Consider the following 21,620-nt stretch of genomic DNA (forward strand, 5'->3'; position numbering starts at 1 on the left):
AGTGTTACAACTCTTGTTGCTCAAAGTTTGCCAACAAAGAGATCTTGAGTCTATCAAAACATTTTTTTCTCTCAAAATGTTCAATCTTAAATAACATGTTTTTTTTTTCAGTAACATATTAATGAAACCTTAAGCTTTTGTTCCCCGTATCTTTAAAGGACATGCTACCTCAAGTGATCATTTAACATTTGATACTTAACAAAGAATCTTCTAATTTGCTATGGTCAATTGGCTAGAAAGTGCAATGTACCATAAAAATGAATACGAAGTATAATGAGAAGGATAATAATCGACAAATTTGGGAGACAAAGTCATCGGTTGTAACTTCTAAAGCGGGGAACGTTGGCTCTTGTGATGTCTCCTCTTTTTGAGACAAAGGAAGGATTTTTTTCTCCTTTTAAATTGCATCCAAAGCATATAATGCCCTCCTTGATACATAGATAATTCCTATTTAAGTATCCACTTTTATTGCAACCAAAGCACTTAGATTTTCTTTTTGTTGCTTCGTCCATCCTTGATTTCACAACTCTATGATGTTGGACTTGAGGGTATACATCTTGATCGTTCCTTCTTACGATGATTCAGATAGTATAATTTTGATAGACTCATTACTTGAGGATGAAAATGTGAGGCTTCATTCTCCAAGAATTCAAATGATGAAGATGGTCTCTTATCTTCATTATTAACCATCACATCCACAATTGAGTTTTTGTAGTCCATTACCTATTGAGCCACTGATAATTATTTTAGTTTATACTTAATGTTTTAATCCTCTAGTATATTTAAATTCATATTTATATCATATTTCACTCTTCATTTCAATCTCTCTCTATTCATTTCAATCTCTCTCTAATTGATAACATTATTTCTAAAATTGTTAGTGATCTTGTCTTATAGGATTATTAGAGGAGACGTCAACCAAAGTTCCAATAGCCCACATTGCCTGGCCATGTTCCCTGACACTGCCTGGACATGTTCTTTGGTACAACGTGACCCGAAGAGTCTCCGGCAGTAGTTCGGATCCTCTATCCCAAAACTTCTCTGTCCCCATGTCCCACTATCGATCGGACGGTCCAAATTACATCTCAAAGATGCCTTGCACATCACAAAGATACTGCACACATTTTAAAGATGTCATGATGCCTTAAGATGTAATCTGGACCGTCCGATCGACAGTGGGATATGGGGATAGAGAAGTTTCGGGACAGAGGATCCGAACTATTCCAGCAGGCCACAGGGCCTGGCCGTGTCCCCCCGTGTCTGGGGACACGGCCGTGGCGCGTGTGGCGTTGGGTCAACTTGAGAAGGCCGATTCACAAGCTAAAAAACAGTAGTTCGCATCCTCTGTCCTCGTGTCCCATTGCCGATCGGACGGATCAGATTAAATCTCAAGGCATCATTGCACATCACGAGGATACTGCACATATTTTAAAGATGTCATGATACTTTAAAATTTAATTTGATCCGTCCGATCGATAATGGGATATGGAGACAGAGAGAAATAGAGACAGAGGATCCGAACTAGGAAAACAGGCAGCCATTAGTGAAAAGGGATCTCATCTCCCTCTTTCCCCATCATTCCATCCTTCATCTGCAAGCTCTCAGCCGATTGGGAGAAGCGCTACCATCTCCATCCATCTCCATCACTGGAATCCTCCACCGACAAGCCCTCGATTCGATTGGTAGAGGCGCCAGCATCCACATCCCATGGAGCCACCGTCAATCGATCTCACGAAGAATTACAAACTCCATTAAAGATTGGAATTAAACCATTATTCATATTGTAAATAAGCCCACTATTATAGCCATCTACAAATTTAAATTCACTTGTAAAACAAACAATGATAAACAAATTACGATAAAAAGATGAAAACAATACAATATTCTATTTTCCTTTTCACCCTACATTTTTTTCTCAACATAGATATAAAGGCATGATAAATTTTCTTAAGATATAAAAAATTTATAATAAAGAAGAAAAATTAAAAGTAAGAACATTCACGAAACACTTTTTCTCAATCATACCAGTTCAACCCTCCAAATTCCTTTAATCTCATATTTCATTACATATGTTTGTAACTAACGGTGATTATTATCAGCCATAGATTTCTACAGACCAAACAACTAGAAAAAAAGTGAACAAACATCAAATTTCTAACTCGTTTATTTATTTGATCACACCATGAGAAAAACAAACATACAGTAAGCAAGCGAAGGAATAGGTTTACACTACATTGGTTGATGCATAAAACCAAGACAAGAACCACTCACTTTGCATTTTCTATGAAACCTTGAATATCAAAAGCATCTTCACTAGACTTTTTGATGACACCCTGAAAATTAACCAGCACAGATAAAATATTTATGTTATATTTTCATGGCATAAACTAAAGCATTAAATTTTTAAAAATAAGAAAATGACATCAAGTTGATATGAGTTGATGGTGGTTGTTTTTCTTTTTTACAATCTCTTTTCTTCTGTTGGGGGTGGATGGGATGAAATGAGATACCTTTTCAGTAATAATGGCGGTTATAAGTCTTGCTGGAGTAACATCAAAGGCTGGATTCCAAACTGAAATCCCAGAGGCAGCAACTTGCTTTCCACGTCCTCCGTCAGAATGTAACAACTCCTTTTCTGACCTTTCTTCTATAACTATTTGTTCTCCAGAAGAAATTGAGAGATCAATTGAAGTTATCGGAGCTGCAACATAGAATCGTATCCCATGGTGATATGCTGAAAGAGCAAGACTATAGGTCCCAATTTTGTTGGCAGTATCACCTACAAAAAAATATGCACACTATGAGTAGTAAACTCCACTTTCTCTAGGCAAATATGCACTACATTTGCATTAGAAACTTTAAGATTGGAACCAAAACGGTTCAGATCATATTGAACATTGATACCGTTTGCAGCAATACGATCAGCACCAACAACAACTGCATTCACACGGCCAGCTTTCATTAAAGCTGCCGCAGCAGAGTCAGCAATCAAAGTTGCAGGTATCTGCTCATGAACAAGTTCAAAGGCAGTGAGCCTGGAACCCTGCAACAAACAGAATCATTGATGATCATACTCAAGAGGATTAACAAAAACATTCAAACAAATGACAATAGTTCAACTATTTTGCTGCGATATGGTAAAAGGTTTTGTAACTCGCCTGGTTGAAAGGTCGTGTTTCAGTGCAGAAGGCTTTTTTTAACCATCCTTCAGTCTGAAGGGCACGGATAACACCCAGCGCAGTCCCATATCCAGCAGTAGCAAGACTGAGAGTTCAGAAAAAGAACAAATCTACACGTCACATCCTAGTAATCCCAATTAGCAGAAGAGCAAAGAGAGCACTTATTCACCTTCCTGTATTACAATGCGTTAAAACAGAAATTTTCTGCAAGTTTTCTAGGTGTGATCGGAGATGACTAGCTCCATGGAACCCAATTGCTTCATTAGCAGCAACATCGTCAACAAGCATAGTTTCAGCAGCATCAATATAAGCCTGGCAAGCAGCGTGTCAAGTCGAACTGTCAAAATGATAGCCTAAATTTTGCGTACATGTCAACATATTCAGATAATCATAAAAAAAAACCCAAAGAGTCAGAAACATTTGATCTTATTAAGTTTATAATTGAAAACCACAGTGTTTAAGTGTTAGTTTAACTTATAGAAGTAGTTATTATACAATTTCAAATAAGTTGTCGTTGAGGTATCTTGTAGCCAGTTGCTTCCTTAATTATATAAAACCACCATCAACTTATTTAATATAGTTGAAGATTAGCAACTGTGCCACTGCCTCCTAAATTGGCAATAATAAGTTAAATCATGGACTTTTATCATGAAAGAAGATGATCTTATCATGGTAGAAAAGTCAAAATATATGATAGATTGAATAAAGGTCACTTGAATAGGTGATACGAATACAACAATTTCCAATTGCAGGATGAATAAATATTTGTCTGTGTTTCCCAATACCAATACGAATGAACAAATTATCTATTAAGGAAGAGAAATAGAAGAATAAAGTTATGTTGTGAAGTAACAAAACATTAGCATGTCCAGAAGCTAATATGGATGCCAAATGAAAAAAAGAAGATAAACAACTGTAAGTATGCAGTAGGTTGATGGAAGTAGTTCTAACTATTGTGTGTAGCTTAACACTAGCTCAAACTGACCACATGTTAAAAAGAACATATACCTACATATAGCTCTTGATACATGCACGTCTTATATTCACTTTGTTTCCATTACGATATCCTTGACACAATCAGTCACACATGAGCACATACACTACTAACTTTAAGTTATTTGTGTTCTGTGTGAGGTTGAATCAACCCCTCACCCTGTAGCCAAACTGGCCATCTACATTAATTCACACCATATCACACATGTATCAACTAACAATACTCACAGCATATGTCTAATATGAGTCAGATAAATTAATCAGTCAGCCAATCTTTATATCTCCCATGATCTAGTAGAGTTCCTGCATTTTCTATAAGTTGATAATTTCTAATCAATTGGTGCTCTAGCAGGTTTATAACCAAGTAAAGCTGATCCAGTCGATAGGTCTAACATATACTTCCTCTATAACAAAAAAATGTTAGTGTGATGATCAAGTCACTTCAATTTCCAAGAAATACCTTATTCCACCTAGATCCTTTACCTCAAATATGTTTTTTAACTGATTCTTTAAATAGTTGTAAAGATGAACATTTGTAACACTTTTACCAGACAAGAAAATGATTCATTAGCTGTGTACTTTATATCTACCTGAAAATGGAACAAACGATACAAAAGTGCTTGGAGAAGCAGTCAAATGATTGGATGCATCAAATACAATAATCCGATAATCCAAGAAGTGAACTACATAAGATACTGGGCAATCCAATATGGAATTGAATAATGAAAATGATGTATTGAAGAGGGAGGATTAGGCTGATGTCAGCCAAAGCAATTACAACTTGGATGACAAAAGGGACCAAGTAAAAAGCCACAAAAGTGGTAAGGAATTGGGAAATAAGGATAGTCGATGAGATTAATTGTCAAAAATCACTCACCGAGGTAGAAAAATCACTCACGCTGCTAAGTGTGAAATAACTCACACGACCAAGACACAAGATTAAGGGAAATATGAAAATTTCTATTGCCAAGGAATTGACTTTCTTTTTCTCAGATTGCAGTTCATATAAAGGAGAACAGGAAGCCTAAGCTTCTTACAACGAAGTAAAGTTGGATTAAGCTAGGTAGTTGGAACAAAACATTAACTACTAAGAGGTAAAATATCTTTTAAATTGAAATGCCAACCACCTTTCCCTATCCTTCTTGGATTTTGCTTCTTTTTGCTCACTCCATCTTTTAATTGGGATTTTATCTTATAACTTGAGCTTTTGTGTTGATCCAAGCAAAGTGGGCCAAACTTGAGTTGCATCCTTCTCGAGTTACAAAGAATTCACACTCAAGTTAGACTCCAAATCCTTCAACAGGCTTTCGTTTAGTTTCCAAGTGTTGGTTGGAAACCCATGCATATTCTTCACTAGCAGACTTAATCTTCCAATGGACATTGTATTGGTGATAGGTTCCACACCTTGTAATGATGGTACCAATATCTAGTACATCAATCTCTTCCCTTGAATGCCCTTTTCTTCTAGCAACTTATCACCACGTTAGGAGCCATTTAAGCCTTAGTCATTCTAAGAGATTTTTTTTTTTTCAAAACCTATAGCATGTGAGTAGAAATAGCATTGAAATTTCAAATGAACTACTGATAAAAAGACTTCATGATGGTGAGTTGTTGACAATTCTTCTTAATCATGGTCTTGAGCATATCTGGCACATCGAGGGTTTCATGATGGAGAGTTTGTAAGCTTCCTCCTTGGAAGAGACTCCATCATTTCTTGCATAGTTTGGTTGGGAGTTCCTTAACAACTTGATCTCTATTTGAAGATCTTCATTCTGCACACACTGCCTCCATACTGGTTCACTACAAGGAAACTTTTTCTCTGATACCAATTTGATGTTGGCCAAGCTAATTGCAACTTGGATGAGAAAAGATAGTGGATAACACACCAAGAAAGTGGTAGTGATTAGGGAATTAGGGAATAGGAGGAAGTAGATAAAATATATTGTCAGAATAACTCACTGGGAAAGTGGAATTATCCCTATTACTAAGTGTGAAATCAATTACCCACAATTACCCACCCAAAACAATTGATTAATGGAAAGAAGAAAATTTCTATCGCTACGGAATTATCTTTTTCTCATGTTACATTTATATAGAGGAGCAAAGGAATTTAAGCTAGCTAGTTGGAACAAAACACTTGTTTGTAAGAAGTAAAATGTCTTTTGACTTGAAATGGCCAACCACCTCTCACTATCCTTCTAGGGTTTTACTTCTTTCAACCACTCCATATTTCAATTGAGCTCTCTCATGCAATGTCGGTTTTTAGGTTGATTCAAACAAAAAAGGTCTAACTTGAGTTGCATCAGTAGGGATGAAATGAAGCTCTAGTAGAGATTAGATATAACTTTGTCATAAACTGATTGAGAACTTGTAACCCATCAGGGGACAGAGATTTGGATCATCTTAACTAAATTCTTGTTGTCGATCTACTAGCTTAGCTTCTCCTAGATGAATCTTCTTTTAAGTGCTTGAATTTTCGTATCAAAATCCTAGCCATAAGACAATTTTTTGAAATGTCCACCGGTTCTGCAGAAGAGTTCAGTATCCTTTTAATGGTGGAAAGTTACTCTTCATAATGAGTTTTAGATCCTACTTCTAAATCATCACCAGCAAAGCCCTTGTACTCATAAGGATATCTGCTAGTGTCACCAATCTGAGAGTCAAATGACAGTGAGCACCTCCACAGATTACTATCATCAGATATGGTTTTATACTCCTTTAAAAGTATTATAATGGCTGAGGATTGCTAGTTGCATTGTTGCCGAATGATCCTGATCACCATGGTCTTTGTCTTCTTTGACAGAACACATCAGGAGGGAGAGAGATTCTTAGCCTCATCCTTTGCTGCTGCTCAGGCCTTTGCTGCCTGAGCCTCATCCTTAGTTGCTGCTCCACATATCTCAATACTTGTGCATTGTCTTCCTCTAATTTTGCAACTGAAGCTTCAAATTGACTAGTATAGGCATGTTTCATTAAGGGGAGTTTCAACCCCATTCCAGCAGCCATCATCCTTCGTGCCAGTGTGCCACCCTGGAAATTAGATCTGTCCGGTCTGTTGGTAATCAATGGCTTTGATGCAGCCGTTTTTACCCTCACAGATTGTGGACTCAACGACTCCACCCTTCAATTGGACAATCGACTATGTCATCCTTGACTTCACAAAACCCTAACATGAGAGAGAGAGAGAGAGAGAGAGAGAGAGAGACCGGTTGGCACACTGCATTAGTATTGCTGTAGAGATGGCTCTGCTACCAACTTGTGAATTAGGGATCAGGAAATTTTCCTCATCATCCCATTCTTAAAATCTTCAATTGGTTAGTAGTATATATATAATTGCATTAAAATTTAGTCTCTCGACTTCTTAATATATAAATTACACAGTTAACAAGGGTCACAAATCTGCAAGTTCATAATTCCACTGATCATAAACCAAATGAAATATGAATGATATTGAAATAAAGGTAGAGCCGTGAAAAATAAAGTCATTAAAGAAACTATAAATTGCAACGATAGGCTAAATTTCATTTCCTCACCCAATTGCAAGGACTTCTTCAAGAGAAATAGAAGGCAGTCGAGATGTAGACTAAATAAAAAAAAAAAAGACAGCCCGGTGCACGAAGCTCCCGCCATGCGGGGTCCTGGGGAAGGATCCATTGTATGTAGCCTTACCGTGTTTTTTGCAAGAGGCTGTTTCCAGGATTTGAACCCGTGACCTTTTGGTCACATGGTAACAACTTTACCGTTACGCCAAAGCTCCCCTTCAAGATGTAGACTAAATATCCAACATAAAACTCAAATTGAAGATATTGCCAGTTACTTTTGTAATTATCAAGTACCCATTGGAAGGATTCAAATCTAGTCTCAATAATTGTATTTTTAAGGGCAGCCCGATGCATGAAGCTGGAGTCTCAAGGGTCGGACCACATTGGGTCTATTGTATGCAACCTTACCTTGCATTTTGCAAGAGGTTGTTTCCACAACTAGAACCCGTAACCTCAAGCTCACATGGTAGCAACTTTACCGTTGCACCAAGACTCTTCTTCCTCAATAATTATAATTTTAAAACTGGATAAACACAGTCTAAGCTTGGCGTATACCGATAATCTAATACCATAGCATTATCAGTCATTCAGTGTGATGACTCATAGAAGTGACAACCATGACCTACCTGAAAAATAGTATCTGCTTTATCAGCTGTCTCTGCTGTCTTTAATATGAGGCTTCGAAGCTTTTCTGCAGCATCAGAAAGATTCACAGCAGTTGGTCGGCTGCCATAATCAAATCATGATAATCTAAGCATGACAAGCCGTACACTAGAACTTTATTTAAGTAAAGCACCAAAAAGTTACCTAGAGACAAGGTATTCTAATTTCTTGAAGATGAAAGAAGCAGCATCTTCTGGTTTCCCGCTAAAGGCAAGGTTAAAAATTTCAACTGCTAGGGAAAGTGCAGCTGCTATTGCAATTGCTGGTGCACCACGGACCACCATATCCCTTATTGCATTCCTAAGAATGAGAGCACATTTGTAAATTAAGAGTTAGACGATATCAAGCCTAAAGAGAAAAACAAAGTATAGGATGCCACAATGCCTCTTTGTGGAGTCCTGAAGGAGTTAGAAATTTATTAAAAAAAAAAAATTGGATGGCATCAATTTTATAAACTCATATTCACTATTGGTTATATTTCAAATAGGTATGTGAATAAAGAGTTCAATGCCACAGGACCTCATGTTACTCACAATAATGTAAAATCTTGAAGCACGTAATATAGTCTAATATTGATCTAAGATATTAATTCAAACACCCCAGAATATGATTTGTTTATAAACTCATTGTCATTGAGCATGCCATAAATCAAAGTTACAATCTGCAGATGAAGATAACACATCTCAAAATACATTATAGGTTCATGAATTCAGTGAAGTGTCTGAATTCTCATAAGAGATAAGATATCAAACAGTGAATCATGTCTATTAACTATTACAATCTTCTTGGTTCAACAAAACAAGAGTATTTCTCAAGAAGTAAGCAGGAGGCTTAGTTCCCTTTAGTAGATCAACTTGTATTGGCATCTGAAGTCCTAAATATTGTCTATTCAATAAAACAAATCATTCTATTCTTCAACCAGAGCATCAACAGGCACTTAGGAGGAATTGCAAGCACTTGAACTATAATGGGGAAAAAAACAGAGAGCTAATTTCTCTAACAACTAATTGAAGCATGACTAAATTCGTCTACAAATTCAAGTCCAATAATGAATCAGCTCCAGACAATAAACAAAACTTTCATAAGCACCAAACCTGTTTAAAATTATATTTTACGTTTACAGCGATAAGATTGCACTTCACTGAACTATCGACCTGAAGACAATCAATTTAAAATAGCTCCAATTTGTCAATTAAACTTATGGCAATTTAAAACACAAGTGAGAATCATCAACTAAGAACCACCAAACGCAACATATTACTATGAACCAATGAACGCTACCCGTTCTTTCTATGCTAAAGCGTGAGGCTGAAGACGGAATAATACACTTTAACCTGACAAAATAGCTCTGATTAGTTCACATTCCCTAGTTACTTTATCACTGCGAAAAGTAAAAGAATCAAAGCTACTACCAAAAGGGGGGAGGGATTAGGAACACCATTAAAAAAATAAAAATGAAAGAAAGAAGATCAAACTCACCATCCGTCAGTAGAATCCTTGATATCCAAGTATACGGTTTCAAGGGGAAGCCTTGTCTGAGCAAAACAAATATAGTCGTCTCAAGGAGTGCGCAAGACAACCAAAGATTCCAAATTTAGATAAGATGACAAAGAGGGAAGATAATCTGATGATCTCGAACCTGATCAAGGAGGCGAAGGGACCCCCGCTCGTAGCAGATGGACTGCAGAGTGCCGGCTGGAGCGGCGGTGGAGGAATCATTCAACTCGGCCGCCATCCTCGTAAGGAAGGAAGCACCCGAACGACTTCGGAGTTGGAGACCGAAGGGGCAAAATGGGATTCCGGCGGGGAAACCCGGCCGGAAGTACTCGGTATTTATTTAATCACTTGTTTCCTCAAGATTCGTGTTAGTCGCTTTATGCTCTCTTATTCGTGGCCACGATTACGAATCACTTTTTTCCTCAAGATTCGTGAAAGTGATTCGTGGCCGTCGAATGCTAACTGCGATCGCAGTATGTTATTTTATTAGAATCAATAATAATTTTGTATTTTAAACTTCAAGGGCGTAATACAAAAATAATAACATATGGAGGGCAGAATAAAATTTTCCCTGCCTTCTTCCCTTCGTCCACTGCGATTCTTCTTGCGATTTTAAATCCACCGGCCTTGACCTCGTCGTCACGGGATCTCTCGTTTCCGTCACCAGAGATTCTGAGGGATCATCGTTATTCAAGTCGCATCAATCGTCGATTTTCGCCCTTATTTCTTGTGTTTATGTGAGGCGACGTCAAAGATCCATTTCTTTTTTCTCCTTCATTTCTTTTGATTTCCCTTCAAATTGCTCAAATTTACGGAAAAATTAGATTTTTTTCACAGTCTCCTGTTCGGTAGATGTCTTTCGAGGTTAACTGAAGCCTCCTTGATTGCTTACCGAATGCGATAATGAAAAATCAGTCATTTGGATCAGGAAGTCCAGTATCGTTTCATCCTTACACCAGAGGTGAGTTCGATTTGGAGTCGGGGAACTCCTGGAAGAGTTTGCGTAAACCCAAGAATCCTCCTTTTGTCGATCCCATCAGGATGATTAAGTCTGTCTCAAATCGCATTCGCTACTTCTACAAGCTTCACCCCGTTGCAGTCTTTCTTTCCTCCTTGGTCTTTGGTGTCACTGTTCTGGTAGTGCTTTCTTTGTATGAAAGGAAATTTCAAATAGTGGGTTTCCGGAGAAGTGATGACCTGGCTTTGAGCTCAGGCTCTTATCCATTTCCAAATCTTCACAATCTCGTGATGGTTGCTGGACATTCAATTTACACGAGCACCAGATGTGGTAAGTTTGACAATGAAGATTCTTGGTACCTAGAGCCCTATCAGAAGAACCCGGGGCAGGCTGCTACATTCTTAGCACACATACAAGTGGGTGTTGAGAGTGCAGCAAAGGATGAGGGAGCACTTCTTCTATTTAGTGGTGGGGAAACCCGAAAGGATGGTGGCCCTCGCAGTGAAGCACAGAGTTATTGGTTTGTTGCAGAGTCTGAAGGCTGGTTTGGTATAATCACTTATTCCTTGATTTGTTATGCAACCTTCTTCCGTGCTTAAATTTGTCAATTGGCACTGTGTATTTGTATGGAATTATCTGGTATCCGCTAGAAAAAGAGGATAAATATTCAATAGCGTGAACTAGGTTTAAGCAAACACATTTTACTTTTCTTTCTTAATTTAATTCAAAGTTTCTTGTTTAAGACTCCTTGGTTATCTTTTTAATATTTCTTATAGCTACTATTTTCGCTGTACATGTTCATGGCTGAAAACTAAAATAAAATCTAGAATCCTAATTTAAAGTGCTTGGGCTGGATTTTTAAGTATCTTTTTATATATATTTATCATGACTTGTATGTGTCAAGCACTGTCAATGGATGATGACGCAACGTGTGTGCAATTTGATTTGAATTATACTCAACATTAGCGAACAACATCCTAAGCGTTGACTGTGGGCTGGCCAAACCCACCAAGCTCTTCTTGTCAATCATCCGTTGCATCCACTATGTCACAATGTGTATACAATCTGATTTGAATTATACTCAACATTAGCAAAGTGCCTACTAAGTTCTGGCCATAGGCTGGCCAAATCCACCAAGTTCTTTGTGTCACCAAGCCCCTTGCTAGGAAGTCAAGGATTTGGTTCATACCTTTCCAGGAAAAGTTTGGAAATACCAGACAATGTAACCTCGAAATAAAATTGTTCATGGAACTGGCATTGCAAGTCCCTCCAATTGTTATGGAATCCTCCAGGAATGGAAAATACCTCTTTTAAGAGGATCCTCTGCCTACATCTTTTTATTGAGAGTGATCTTGTTACAAATTGAAAGAGTCTTGTTGGATCCTGCAAAGGCACCTTCATTAGTTGTATTTCTTAATTGCAAATGAATTGACCAAGAAGTTCAATCACACCATCTCTTCTCTTGTATCATTCAACTCTAGCTTTCCCCAATGTAATCAATGTGGCATTCATCATTTCCCAAACTTTTCTGACCATCATGTGTTGTGATAAGAAATTTGGGGTTTAACTTTTACTTAATTTAGCCAAAGTCACAACATATTTTAGCTATCTTCAAGCTAATAGGAGATACATCTTTTAGTCTGTGGCTCTTAGATTTTGTGGTTGACATGAAAAGTTCTTTCAGTGGTTTATGTTACACTGAAGGAACATAGTAAAGCATAATGGCTACCGTTGTTATTAGTCAATATTTCTTTTTATTGCAAGATAGCAAGACATAGTGGAATTGAGGAAATTAAAAGTACTGTTGCATTTCTTGTGAACCTCTTGATTTCAGTTTTAAATTCAGAAAAACATATCAATGTTAAGTTCATGGAACTCAACTCCACTGTCCAAGTACTTTTGTTCCCTCTTTCTGCCTTTGTCTTGTCATGTAACTACGTGATTTTCTGTATATGTTCTCTTGTTGAGTTTTTTATTGTTCAGTTTGAATTTTGTTGCCATATGTGTTGATTAGTTAATATTTTCTTTAGCTGCATATCACTTATCTTATATCTTAATGATGTATGTTTTGTTTCTTTCTTGGTTATCTTGTTATTTAGCTTGTAAATCCATCAGACTCTGTGAATGGTCAAGTAAATTGTGTTTGTTGTTTCTTCCTTCAACATAAGATGGCTCCTTAGTGGTTCTGTCTAGTTGATTAGATATTACAATATTTTTACCTCCTCCATGAATAACATTGGAATTGCAATAGGAGTTTGATAGTGGTAGTACACAAGTGCATTCTGTTGAAGTATAATTATCAAGCAGAGAAACGTTCTCAAAATTTTGAATGTGTTAAATGCCCAATTGGCTTGCATAGTTTCGACATTTGTGTCACCTTCTCCAAAGAGACTAGAAAGATCAAATATCATTTCATTATTTTGTTTCAACTCTATGCACACTCTTTCTGTTGAGTTCATTTAAATCTGCTTCTACAGGACACACAGATAGTATCAGGAGTAGAGCGCTCACAGAGGAGCATGCACGGGATAGCTTTGAGAACCTTCTTTTTAGTGTTTGTCGCTTTCGTGAGCTGACAGGCTCTTACCCTCGGAATATTACTGTAAGCTTCACTTTCCTATCTGTTCAACTGTTAGCTCATTCCTTTTCTAAATTTAATTTCATAATTTAAAATCCAAATAAAAGTTGGGATTGAACTAAAATGTGTCTAGTGTACATGCACTAGTGTAAGTGTTTATTATACTGACTTATTCTGTTTTTATGCTCACAGCTCGCAAATTAACTATCTTATAATAGAAGTGGTTGCCATAGTATGTCATTTCTCTCGTCACTTTTGCCTAAAGAATAATAACACACATGCTTTGATTATACTTTCAATTTTTGAGGCAAATACCTTTATTCTGTTTGATCTTGTGATAGGAATTTCTAATTGCAAAGTTTGTAACAGAAGTAGAACATGATGCTTGATTCGCTCCTTCCAGCTGGTTTTCACAATGTGTAAATGTAGATTCTCTCATATAGATATCATAAGATAAGGTGTCAATGGACTATATCTCATGTGGGCAGTGTGATAAAAAAATCATTCAGGTGTCAATGTGCAAAGTCATTTTTCGCAAGTAGTCAAATCCTAATTTCTCCTAAAACTTTCCCACAAACAAATTCTCTTCTTTGTTTGATGTGGTGTGTTTCGTGTCACTTTTCTCTCTTTTGGTTGATACAATGATCGAAGAAGACATTGATTAAGAATACGGTATTTAACAATGGATGAGGTGTTGGACTTGGTAGATCTATTTTTTCCGTAGAGTATAGCAAAATCAATTTCTCGAGTGAATGAGAACTTTGAAGTTGGGTAGTTGTTATCGATCCACAAAAGGATCTAAGATCCACGTCTGAGTCAAGACAATCCAATGCCAACTCTTTTCTCGTTGCCCGTTTTCATTTCCCATAATTTGTCACTAGAAGTATAGGAAAATAGCAACAAACTAGAATGTGCTAAACAAAGTCCATGCCGAGTCAGTTCAACTAGTCGGGTCTGCAAAATAAAACTATTTGACCATCTATTGCTAAAATTGTAGCTGACATTTTTCTTTTCGATGTCTTGGATATGCCTACTCGTGTGCATGACAAAGTATTTTCTAGTTTCTACATGTCTTAAGGATTTGGATCTATGATTAATCCTTTTCGAGCCATAATGCACGGTCGGAATTCCTAGCTAACTTTCTATCTGGTCCAAATCTCTTATGGTTTACATTCTACCGACTGAATTATGACATTCTCGTTCGCCATTCCTTACTACATTTACAGCTCAAATGATCTTGTTCAGTTTAATTCTGGTATCAGGTCATAAGCTATGATTTCAAGAGAGAAAGATTTGCACAGTTGCACCGGCCAGCGATAGGCTTTCCCGAAGGGAGTTTCTTCTATATCGGTACACCTGCCACTCCAGGTGCACAGGAGGCTGCGGAGAAAGGTGAAGCTCTCGCAATGGCTCAGTTTCAGGAAGACCCATACGGATGTTTTGGTACACTTCACAGGAAGAGACTAACCCGAGATCCTTTTCACCGGTTCGTTCCTTACCCCAACGGATGCCCTGAATTAAAAGGTTTGTTCAGCTACTGTGGTCCAGCTCCATTTCCGGGGTGGCTTCCCTGGACCAGGTAGTTTCATTACTCGACATCGTGTTGCTATCCTTTTCAATGGAGATAAAACAACACAAATCTTAAGTTCTAGATTGATTGAAGCATGGAGAGTGTACCCTGAAGCGTAAACTTATCCTTCCGATTCCATATACGAAACGAAGATGAGACTCGTGGTGTTATAACAGGAAGATCAAGGTTTGTGTCGAAAGGAAAAGGTTCTCTTAAACAGGTGAAAATCTTGTGCTACCTGTTCTAGTTAGCTAACTGGATGGTTTGATGATGGTATCTATCTAACAAACTCACATGGCTGATCGACTCGAGTAGCTTATATGACTTAACTAACTCACCAAGACCGATTGACGGGTTTGACCATCCAATTTGACCAACTCAATTGGTTTGTTTGACCTGTCTGAGCCGCGCACCTTTGCCAATAGATTATCATGCCTACCCGACTCGATAAATTCAGTCTCACTGTCATGTGTGGCTCGACTATAGCCTATCTAATTGCATTTAGTATCAATGCACAAAATGTATCTTCTTGCATTTAGTATTTATCACAGTAACACTATGTGTAAATATGTGGGGCTACATTTAGTATTTATTGATACAATTTCACGGTAAATTTTTTCCCAAAATAGAAGAATAAACAAAAACAAAAAATCTTTGGAGGATTAATTGTAAAAGAAAATCATAAAAAGTAATGAGAGTACGTATGATTATGAAATTTAACTATTAGATTGCAACCATACGTACATATCCCTAAGAGTATCCGAATTGGTGTTAATACTTGAAGTCATGGTTTGTAAAATCGTGATCCTATGATTCGGAAACTTAAAATCGATTCAGGATCATGCAGAATCGATTTTTATAATAGGATCATAGCAGGATCAATAGGATTGAAACAAAATCGGTAGGATCATAATAAGATTGGAGTAGAATCGGAGCAAGATCGGTGGAAGTTTTGAGAGGTCATAATTTTTTATTCGTATTGAATCACGGGATCTATAATATATCAAATCAAAGTTCGTTCAGAGATCTTTAATAAATTTCAAAGTTTATCTTTAATCATCCTATTTTAAATCCAAAAAATAACATTTAAATCTTTTTCAGATGTCCAGAAGATTTTATCTTTTTTTTGTCTTATTAGGGTTTTAAATTATTTAAACATATGTTTAATTATTTTTGAGATAATTTTTTATCAATAATATTCTGTCATTTCTTTTTCTCAAAATGATGAGTTTTTGGATGCATATTATCTAGTATTGTGTGACATCAACTAATCTTTAGAAAATTATTTCAGGCGTTCATATTTGAATCAAAGGATTCAATAGCTTCTGTTATGTACTTTATGTTTCTTGGCCTTTAAATTGAATCATCTTATAAATCAAGAAAATATTTTTTAAGTTGAATGTGTTATTATTATTATGTTAATAGAAATTTTATGATATGAAAATATAAATACTATTAGTATGCGAGAATGGTAATTAAATTACTAGTTAATTTAAATTTTTACATGTATATAAATATATATATATATATATATGGGGTTTTTATATATTTTTTCTAATTATTAATCATGTATGATAAAATTTAAGGGTTTTCGATGGGATCGTACGATTCTACGATCTAATTTTGACCGATCCGATCCTAATTCTAAATTGATTTTATATAGAATCATGATTCTATAAACTATGATTAAATTGTTAATATCAATATGAATATTTTTAGTAGTATTATAGTATTAACACATTCAATTCTTGAACGTGTCAATGTCTATAGATTAAAAAAATAAGAAAAAAACATATTGAGGTTAACGTGTTAGTGTTAATGTAGACTAATGCTACAGACAAAATTCATTTTTAAAATAGCTTGTTTTAATTAAATTAGGATTTAGTTAAATCTCAAATTTCAATTGACCATCAAATTTGACCACACAAGGAATCGTTGTTTTTTTTACTCTCTGTAATTTACTTCAATAAATCAATAATTATTTTATTCTAATTAAAATATTAATAATTGAAGTTTGAAGTTTGAATACATTTTTTATTTCGGGTATCAAAATTTACTTAGTTCATCATCAATAAATTGAGTATTATTAAAATTTATAGAGAGTATTTTTTTTTTTTTTTTTTTTTGCTCTTTTAACATCGAGATGAACCTCCCTCCTTCCATAAAAATTAAAAAATCAAAGTTGAAAGTGATGGTGATTTTTAAATTTTAATAGAAAAGATGGTGTGCGAATAATAAAATAAGTTGTATATTTATAGAGTTTGGAAAATAATAATCATTACATAGTTATTGATTAAACAAATCTCTACCATTTTTTTAAATACAATTAACGGTTCGAACAAGCGATTCCAATGTTCAAATAAAAAAAATAAACCAATGATTCACGATTAATTATAGACATGACGTGTCCCTAGATGAGACTGTTATATGGTTCTAATCCATTTAATTGGGTCAATGGATAATTAACCCATTTATCCGGTACGAATTCGAGTTTGGGCCAATTCGGACCAGGTATGTGTTAGAACATTCCGACAAGTTAGAAGGGGATGATTAACTCAAATCGCTTCGTTGATAATTTGTTGCAGTGGAAACTCGAAGTAAACGCTAACACTCTTGATTTTACTTGGTATCCACCTCCTTGAGATGATTAATTCAAGGGTTCACTCTCCTTACTCACATTACACTATGAAATCCTCCTTCTAGGACATGGAGAAGTCTCGTACAAACTTCAACACGAGAAATACAATAAAAGATACAACAAGAACAATGAAATGAATACTACGATGAGGAACTTTACTCTTGATCTGTTGTTTGCTGTGAATTACCTTTTGATGTTTAGAAATGTAACAACACTTTGCTTTAAGAATCATCAAGAACGGGTAGAAAGAATAAAAGAAGAAAACTTTGTGTTTGAATCTTCGTCATCACCTTTATATCCCGCGGATTAAGGTTTCCAATCGATTGACTTTAATCTTAATCAATTACCACGTCATACACGAGCGCATCCAGCCGTCCAAACCTCACAACAACTCTTTTCTTCGTCTCTTAATTGATTAGCCAATCGATTACGGGTCTACTTAATCAATCACACAATCGATTACAAAGCCCTCTATTAGCTTGCGAGCTTCTCCCAATCGATTACCTAATCAATCAAGCAGCTTCAATCGATCACTTAATCGATTCAAAAGCTCTCTATTCGCTTGCGGCAAAGCTTAATTGATTAACTAATCGATTAAGCTTCTCATGATATCCTCAATCGATTGGGATTCTTCCCAATCGATTCAGCACAGTGCAATGCACTGTACTTCGCGAAAATCAATTTCCAATAAATCACTTGATCGATTGGGTTCAGGATAAATCGATCAGATGATCGATTCGCCATGCACTTCGTGAAGAGATGTGCTTAATTGATCAATTGACATGGGTCTCAATTGATCACCTGATCGATTATCCAATCCTAACTTGCTTAACCCAAGTCTAAGGTTCTCTTGCCCAATCTCCGGTCAACCGTGACCTGTTGGAACTCTCCACCAAGTGATCGGTCAACCTTTTGACCCACTTGGACTTTGCCAACTTTTTATTAGACTTTCGGTCACTAAGTACGGTCCTCCTTAACCTACTTGGATTTTCCTCTTACCTAACCGCAGTTATGACTTTACCTTGCCAACGTGCAATCTCCCTTGACCCACTTGGACTTCCCTTTGCATAATCGCAGTTAGAGCTTTCCTTTATCAATGTGCAATCCTCCTTGATCCACTTAGCTTTGCTTGCCTAACCGTAGTTAGGACTTTCCTTGCTAGCATACGGTCCTCCTTAATCCACTTGGACTTTCTCTGCTAACCTACAATCCTCCCTAATTCACTTGGACTTTTCTTTTGCCTAACCGCAGTTAGGACTTTCCTTGCCAATGTGCAGTCCTTCTTGACCTACTTGGACTTCCCTTTGTCTAACCACAATTAAGGCTTTGCTTTGCCAACGTGTGATCCTCCTTAATCCACTTGAATTTTGCTTGCTAATGTGCATTCTTCTTTGACTCACTTGGACTTTTCTTGCTAATGTGCGATCCTCCCTGACCCACTTGAACTTTCCCTTTACCTAATCCTCGATTTAGGACTTGCCTTGCCTAGCCTCCAGTTAGGATTTTACTAGTCAAGTACTGGTCCTCCTTGACTTATTTGACCTTTCTCAGATATTGTCCAACAACATATTGTTTAAATATCAAAACTCAAGCTCAAATTCATTCGAGCTTAGTTAAACTAGTCAATCTTAACCCAAAAAATAATTGCACCAATAATCTTCCTCCCTACATGGAGTATTATTTTTTACTATAATAAAAATTAATTTTTTTTTTTTTTAAATTTCTATCCATATATAATTTTATACGGTAAAAAATAATAGTGCCCTTAAGGAGTATATCATTTTTTTTAAATGGAAAAAATATCAAAAAGAGTATATATATATATATATATATATATATATATATATATATAATATTGTTAGAGAAATTAATTTAAAATACTATAAAATATTTTTAAAACACAAGTGCCCTTTTTAAAATATTTTTTTTTAATTCAATTTCGCCAACTTAGATGGATAAAGGCTTGTTTTTTATTATGTTGAATTAAAGGCTAATTTAGCACATATATTTTTCATGTATTTATCTAAATCTAAATTTATGATGCATAAATTTGTATGCACACTATATTGTTGTCATATATACCTGAAGGAAGATATGAGGTTAACTGAAATTTATCTGGGTGGTAATTTTTGTAAAATCGGACCGATTACTTCTAGGGATAATCAATAAAAATAATTGAGATTATTATTATTTTTTCTATATACATACTATATTGTTGTCATATATGCTTGTTAATGTTTGTATAAAATGATTAAGAGAATCTAAATTTGTTTGAAACATTTGACATGAGCAATAAGGCAACGTTTGTTTAAAAAAATAAAATTATTTTATAATTTATTTTTATATATATATATTTAGTATTTAGTGTAAGAGAAAAATATGACCAACGAAAATTGAAGATGACTTCCATTGAAAAGGAAGGAAAGTCATTCTTAGCAAGTTAGTTCAAATGAGCCAAGAGGACCAATTAAATTTAGCCAGTTAATTTAAGTGAGTTAAATGAGTTAGTCAATTCAAAGAGTAGGACTAAGACAAGTTACTTAGTCTAATAAGCTAGATGAGTTGATTGGTTTAGATAGGCTAGGTGGGTTGGACAAGCTTGTCGGTTTCAATAAATCAGATAAGCTGTTAGTCCCAGCAAATCAAGATAGGACTAGTCAATTACATCAAGCTAGATCAGATAGCCAACCAAGTAAGCGAATTAGAACTTTTGGTTGGGTCAAATAATTTAGTTCAGATAGTCTCATGGTCCAATCTGTTCGAACGAACCTATTGGTCCAAACCATTCAATCAAGCAAGTCGAGTTAGACGATTGAATGAGCTAGAAGATGTCGAATATCACTAATAACACAAGAACACAGAACAACACAACATGAGCAGGACAATACGACGATCGAGCTACTTAAAGAAGGCTCGGTCGCGAGAGGAAGGGGGGCATCATCCTTGCTGCCTGATCAAGATTGCTTTGCTTCTTCTCCTTCTTCTTCTCTCTTCCTCGCTTCTCCTCCTCCTCCTCTCCCTTGCCCACAATCTTCACATCCTCCTTCTGCTCCGACGCTTGATCAGCTTTCGAAGGCTTCACTTTGCGGCCGATCGCCGGAACACATGAGAAGCCAAAGCCCATCTCTAGCTATCTATACCCTCTTAATTAACACCAAGTTATATAAACTGATTCAAATCTTCTCAGAACTACTCAAGCAGATCAACGTTTTGTTGATGGTGTTGAACTAATGAGTTTGCAAGGAGCATTTGCGTTTATAAAGATAACAAACTTGTCCAGCAAGGAGTCAAACATCTGGTCACCTCACGTTTCCTTGAGAGCAACATCATGACTAAGTCTTTTCGATATATATATATATATATATATATATATAAGAGACAGATAAGTAGATGTATTTAGTCTACTTCGATGGGTGGACAAAAAAAAATCCAATGTCTTAGGAACTTGCTCAGCAAGTAGTCAAGCCAAGCGTCTTGCTTGCAATGGAAGCTTGTGGTCTCAGAGCGGTAAACGAGATAAGTCGTGTCAAGTCAAGTTAAATCGGATTTAAAATGGATCAAATTATATAAAAATAATTGTTCTGAGTTTTACTTGATTTATTTTTGTATGAATTTAATTTTAATTTAATTAAATTTTATCCGGTTGTCCATTCAAATTTATTTGATTGTATGATAATTTTATATTTTAAATTAATTATTAAATTTGATAATATAAATTTATTTTAAAAATTTATTTATTTATTAGAGTTTTATTTATGAACATTACTCACGAATATTATCCATAAATATTGTTCATATAGATATCATAAGACAATATGTCAATGGACTAATTAGATCTCATGTGGCCAGTGTGATAAAAAGATCATTCAGGTGTCAACGTGCAAAGTCATTTTTCGCAAGTAGGCAAATCCTAATTTCTCCTAAAACTTTCCCACGAACAAATTCTCTTCTTTGTTTGATGTGGTGTGTTTTGTGTCACTTCTCTCTCTTTTGGTTGATACA

General features: G+C 35.9%; 2 protein-coding genes across 3 annotated transcripts; one reads left to right on the forward strand and one right to left on the reverse strand.

Moving 5' to 3' along the window:
• Positions 1-2,022: 2,022 nt before the first annotated feature.
• Positions 2,023-10,229, reverse strand: LOC122006903 (methylthioribose-1-phosphate isomerase-like). Its single transcript, XM_042562594.1, has 9 exons — positions 10,017-10,229; positions 9,857-9,912; positions 8,522-8,677; positions 8,341-8,440; positions 3,349-3,491; positions 3,159-3,264; positions 2,905-3,043; positions 2,511-2,779; positions 2,023-2,333 (listed from the first exon to the last, which is right to left on the reverse strand). The coding sequence occupies exons 1-9, from the start codon at positions 10,110-10,112 to the stop codon at positions 2,268-2,270; spliced, it is 1,131 nt and encodes a 376-aa protein (XP_042418528.1). The 5' UTR covers positions 10,113-10,229; the 3' UTR covers positions 2,023-2,267.
• Positions 10,230-10,441: 212 nt separating this feature from the next.
• LOC122006905 (uncharacterized protein C57A10.07-like) lies at positions 10,442-15,075 on the forward strand. Of its 2 annotated transcripts, XM_042562596.1 has the most exons (4): positions 10,442-10,611; positions 10,712-11,381; positions 13,310-13,434; positions 14,673-15,075. In XM_042562596.1, the coding sequence occupies exons 2-4, from the start codon at positions 10,778-10,780 to the stop codon at positions 14,991-14,993; spliced, it is 1,050 nt and encodes a 349-aa protein (XP_042418530.1). In that variant the 5' UTR covers positions 10,442-10,611; positions 10,712-10,777; the 3' UTR covers positions 14,994-15,075. The 2 variants fall into 2 exon arrangements, with proteins under 2 accessions (XP_042418530.1, XP_042418529.1); XM_042562595.1 differs by having other exon boundaries at positions 10,442-11,381.
• Positions 15,076-21,620: the final 6,545 nt, after the last annotated feature.

This window comes from Zingiber officinale, chromosome 7B, assembly GCF_018446385.1.
Source record: "Zingiber officinale cultivar Zhangliang chromosome 7B, Zo_v1.1, whole genome shotgun sequence".
Taxonomy (NCBI): Eukaryota; Viridiplantae; Streptophyta; class Magnoliopsida; order Zingiberales; family Zingiberaceae; genus Zingiber; species Zingiber officinale.